Source organism: Triticum dicoccoides, chromosome 1A (genome assembly GCF_002162155.2).
Source record: "Triticum dicoccoides isolate Atlit2015 ecotype Zavitan chromosome 1A, WEW_v2.0, whole genome shotgun sequence".
In the NCBI taxonomy this organism is placed as follows: domain Eukaryota; kingdom Viridiplantae; phylum Streptophyta; class Magnoliopsida; order Poales; family Poaceae; genus Triticum; species Triticum dicoccoides.
This window is the reverse complement of record NC_041380.1, coordinates 603,112,871-603,117,887: the sequence shown is the minus strand read 5'-3', so window position 1 is coordinate 603,117,887 and position 5,017 is coordinate 603,112,871. Positions and strand designations below refer to the sequence as shown.

At 53.6% G+C, this 5,017-nt stretch overlaps 1 protein-coding gene across 1 annotated transcript; it reads left to right on the top strand.

Annotated features, from left to right (window-relative positions):
- Positions 1 to 270: 270 nt before the first annotated feature.
- Positions 271 to 1,949, top strand: LOC119349375. Its single transcript, XM_037617400.1, has 4 exons — positions 271 to 454; positions 685 to 866; positions 1,001 to 1,181; positions 1,270 to 1,949. The coding sequence occupies exons 1-4, from the start codon at positions 307 to 309 to the stop codon at positions 1,353 to 1,355; spliced, it is 597 nt and encodes a 198-aa protein (XP_037473297.1). The 5' UTR covers positions 271 to 306; the 3' UTR covers positions 1,356 to 1,949.
- The last annotated feature ends 3,068 nt before the right edge of the window (positions 1,950 to 5,017 follow it).

Below are 5,017 nucleotides of genomic sequence, written 5' to 3'. Positions count from 1 at the left end.
TTGCTTGTAAAAGCGCACGTGCCATGTTGTCATGAATAGATCTGAAGGTGATCAAGTAGGCTATGGTATAAACGAGTCAACTTTCCAAGCCTGCTAGGAACATAATGAGTGTTGCAACGGTTATATTTGTACTTCAGAAATGTGTCCAAAGTTCGACGCAACAGATGCATGGGTGGAGTGGAGTGGCCACTGCCGCCGGCCGCCCACCCCTACTAAGCTGGGCCACTGGTATGGTATATATACGTACGCCCCTCCGCTATCCCTCTCTCCTGTACACATCAACTCTTAAGGTTAACCACATTAGCTATGGATCCGTCTCGCTCTAGCAGGGTCCCGAAGAACAAGTTGTCTGCACCAGAACCTCTTGGGCAAATAACGCCTTCAGAACCGCCTGCTTCTACAAATACATGTCAAGATGATGCAGCACACAAGAGTCAGCGTAAGCATATTGAAGGTAAGCAGACAGGTTCTTGTTGTCCGCTTAGTGTTGAGCTCTAGTTCCTTATCAGGCCTTTTTGTTGACGGGTATACTGCACATCAAACCACCTATCTGGATCTCTAAAAAAAATCTGTGATTCGCTGTTTAACATTTTTTTTACTCAGAGGTCATCTCTTCTTCGTTTGATCAGCTACAATTGCACTTTTTTATGATAGTTAATCTGATACCATCGTATGTACGCGCAGATTATATCTCCCAGCTGAGGCAAAAACTTCTTGATGATTTCGTAAAAACATTCCTGCCGAAACTTCTCGATGATTTCGAAAAAACATTCCTGCAGCGTACCAACTCAAGTGATCCAACAGCTTGCTTGGAAGAATGTAGAATGACATGCGTCGCTGCCCTTGTTTTGAAGGCCGTTCCCCAGGTGAGCTTGGCCCCCGTCCTTAGTGACAAGTGATATGTAATGGTTGAACCTAGATATTCATGGATTATCTCCCATTTTCCTTGAGTGTAAGAACGATGCAACAGTGAACTAATAATGCTCTATTTTGTTTGCAGCATGTGAATGAACATTATGAGTGGAGACTTACGTCAGGAAAACTGCCTATCTTCAAGGAGCTGGAAAATGAAGCCCTCACTCCCACATTCGAGGACCAGAGCATGACCGATGGCCGTACTCATTCTCCACATGAAAATTCAGTCCGTACCACAAATGATGCGAAGGAAGCGACAAGTAAAGGTTCCCTTCTTCCTCTATCTCCTATTCTTTGAACTTAATTGCGGATGAGCTTACTGCTGTGTTAATGAAAGCTGTTGATATCTTTCAGCTCCTCCTGACACGAGGGACTCGTCCAGGATTTCCCTGCCTCTCGGCGGGGCGACCGTCGATCTGCCTGGACCCTCGTTGTCTTAGGATTATGGAGGCACGGTGGATCTCAGTCCTTGCTGATGGAGGGTTCTTGCTTCATTTTTAGTTGTTCTATTGAATCCGTTTAGGGTTTGTGTCCTGCTCAGAAAGACGAGACAGCGTTGGCTATCTGAAGTTGGAATAATGTTCTCCCCGTCTAGCCCCCATTTTGGTGGTGTGTCTAGCACCATCGAAGGGCGTTTGGAGGTTTGTCTCCGGCGGATCTCAAGGGATTCTGTCGGCGTTTGTCTTTGATGGATCCACTAGGATCCGGTATGTTTTCATGTGTCTTCCAGTTGGATCTCTTCGATCTATGTTTCTCTTCATCGGCGGCGTTTGTTGTTGTGGTGCGTTGGTTCTATTGGGCCTTAGCATGTCTACTTTCCGACTGTCTACTACAACAAGGTTTGCACAACTCCAATCAGGGAGAGGTGATGATAATGACGTGTCTTCGGCTCGCTCCAGTGCTTGTAGCCTTTGTTAGTGATCCACGGACCTGGATGCAATTTTTTTACTTCTAGTGTTCTTTGTACTACCTTGATGAATAGATCAGAAATTTTTCCGGCAAAAAATTAAAATAGAAGTTTGATTAAGGAATTATTGAGCCCTAATATGATTCCTGATGTATAATTTTCAATATGCTGATGACGGCATCATTTTCCTTGAAAATTCTATTTCTACTGCTAGAAAAGTTAAACGGCCACTTTCTTTGAACACTTATCAGGAAGAGTTAATTCCATTGTTTACACCCAAAATTGACCCTAGCGACAAAAATTACCCCCAAATCCATTTGGGTCACGTTTTACACATAATTTAAAGATTCTTTCTACATTTTCCCCCACGTGACACAATTTACCCTCAATTTTACTGTTTATTCCAATTAGGTGCTCATTTGGCAGGCCACGTAGACGGTTTTTTCTGGTTTTTCTTCCGGGTTTTTTCGGTTGTCATTTTGGTCCTCGTGAGATTCACAGAAAAACCCTTCTCTCACATATGAGAAAGCAATCTGGTCCTTCCCCACCCAACCTGAGAGGCGGTGTAGGAGATGACGGGCGACTTGTGCTCGTTGCTCGTCGACAGCAGAAGCAACAGTGCACATGGGCTCGTATAGGTTAGGGTGGTGCTTGCGAACGACCGTGTGGGCCGAAGCTGAAGAAGAAGGCGCAGCAGCCAGCCCTATGCGCACTGTTAGAAGGGATTGAGAGGGATTGCTGACATCGTTGGATTTTATTGTCGAGCCTCATGGGCATATATATGATACATGATCTTTTTGGAGTACAAGAAAAGGTAGAATAAATCATACGCTATCCGATGTTTCCTAAATAACCATGATACTCAACATCCCCCTGTACTCACAATGGTAACGACGCAGATGATGAGACTGAAGAAGAATCCAAAGACAAGCCGACGTATACCCGCCACAGTCGTAACAGTCGATGCATCACGGAAGCTATGGCTGGAGTAGAAACCGACGAGGTTGCTCAATCAAGACGGTAGCCCTTTCTGCCGATGTCGAGGTAGCCGAGAGCATAGCGTGTTGTAGCTGTGGTCGAGGTAGCCGTGCGAAAAACACCGTGGTCGATGTCGAGTCCAGGTAGCCGGCGTCGAGGAAGTCATCGTGGAGCCGCGAACGAAAAGCGTCGGCGGCTAGGTTTGGAGCGCGGCGGCGGTGCCCAAAGTACGCGAGGAAAAACCCGACAATGTGACGAAGACCGGCGCGGACAATGGCGTTCCCGTGCCTAGGGAGGTGGTATGACGCATACCATATAAAAGTCGACGTGCGTGCACGGCGAAGTTGACCACGTGCCATGGCACTACGGCCCGAAGGGGTGACACACCAGCAACGCGCGGGTCGGGGCGAGGGCGGAGAAGACCTCAGATTTGTGGCAGGGACCACGTGCCACGCTCGCTATGGCCCGATGGGGTGACGCAGCGGCAACGCGAGGGTCGGTGCAGCCATGGGGACGGCATGAAGAAGACGACCTCGGGACGACGGTGGACCGCGGGCCACGGCCCTACGGCCCGAAGGGGCGACGCAGCGGCAGTGCACGGATCGATGCAGCCGCAAGAAGAATCGTGGGGTGACGACAGAAACCTCGTGTCACGCTTGCTACGAACCGATGAAACGACGCAGCGGCTGCAAGAGTGTCGGTGCAGCCATGGGGATGGCCACGGGGTAGTGGCGGACCGGGGGACGCGGCACTACAGCCGATGAAACGATGTAGCAGTAGCCCATTGCTGAGCACTTTCCTAGGAGACGATCTTCATCAAATCCTGAGAAGGTGGCAGGAGACATGTGCAGGAAGCAGATCCATGCTAGAATAGGTATGTGAGCACAAACACCCGCGTGAGACGCAAATGCGATCACTGAGCAGCCTAAGTCCTAAGACATGCACACGTGTGTGATCCAAGCCATATGTGGTGCATCCATCGGCTTGACCTGGTGGCCCAACGCGAGCGGCCGCCCGCGTAGGCGCGCGTGCAGCCATCCACGTCCCCGCGAGGCGCGTCTGTGGCCCTGGGCTCAGGCCATTCCGCGCCGGACGACGGCCAGCCACACCAGTACAGGAACACTTCGCAGCATGGCGCACGGTGCAGCAACAAATCCAACTCGATGCAGACCAGGACAACCACCAAGCGGACGACGATGTGCAGATGAAGTCGATGCAGATGTCGAAGTAGAGGTGCGGGAAGGGTCGACGGGCGGCAACAGTAAGATCAACAAGACCTGTGGACGAACCCTAGGTATAAGCGACGTGGCCTTAGATGGTGATCATGGAGATCGACCGTCCCGACACGATGCGGAAACGACGGCGGCTAGGGTTTAGGATTGAGGTAAGGCTAATACCAAAAAGGAAGGATCAAATCCCCCGCAGCTGAAGCTAGCTAGCTGACTTCTCTCCGCTCCCGCGCTCCTCCCTAGGGTTCCTCCCCGCTCCCCATGCCGCCGCCGCCGACGGCCGCGAGCGTCCCGCTCCGCCTCCCTTCCCCCCCTCCCCCGCCCCTCTTCTCCCCCGCGCCCCACGTCCGCTCCCCCTTCCCCCGCGGGCGACGGGCGGACATCTGGTTCCTCTCCTTCGCTCCCACCTCCCGGCCTTCTTCCCTCGCCACCGCCGGTGTGGTCCGCCGGCCCCTGCCCGCACGGCGCCGGCGCCGGCGGGCCGTTCTCTCCCCGTGCGTGCATGGGGAGGCGCAAGGGCCTCCCGATGGCGGCAGTGTAGCTTGGCAGCGGCGGTGTGGCTTGGCGGCGGGACTCCCGCGGGCTTCGGGGTCCTTGGTGCGGTGGCGTGGCCGTTGGTCGCGGGGCGGCGTGGCGGTGCTGGTGGCCGGCAGCGCCCGCACGGCCCAGATCTGGTCCCTTTCGGGCTCCTTCTTGGCTGGGGCGGGCCGGTGGCTCGGTGCACAGTGACGCTCCTCCCAGGTGTTGGTGGCGAGGAGGCGGTGGTCTGTGGGCGGTGGCGGCTTCGTCGGCCCGTGAGCTGGGGCGCGACAAAGGGGTTGTCCAGACCCTTTGGGTTCGGTCAGGCCGCGACGCCTGGCAGGCCCCTTGTCGGTGCGTCCGGTCGGCTCCGCGACGGCGGTGATGGATGTTCCCTCACATCGACTGTGTTGCGAATGCCCCATGCCCACTATCTCTTCTCCCACCCTTAAGGTCTCATGTCGATGGC

Excerpts from the sequence above, each read along its gene's own strand:
- LOC119349375 (XM_037617400.1), top strand. The coding sequence starts at position 307 with ATGGATCCGTCTCGCTCTAGCAGGGTCCCGAAGAACAAGTTGTCTGCA. Across the intron at positions 867-1,000 it reads TTTTGAAGGCCGTTCCCCAG|CATGTGAATGAACATTATGA; the intron begins GTGAGCTTGGCC and ends TTTTGTTTGCAG. Across the intron at positions 1,182-1,269 it reads GAAGGAAGCGACAAGTAAAG|CTCCTCCTGACACGAGGGAC; the intron begins GTTCCCTTCTTC and ends GATATCTTTCAG.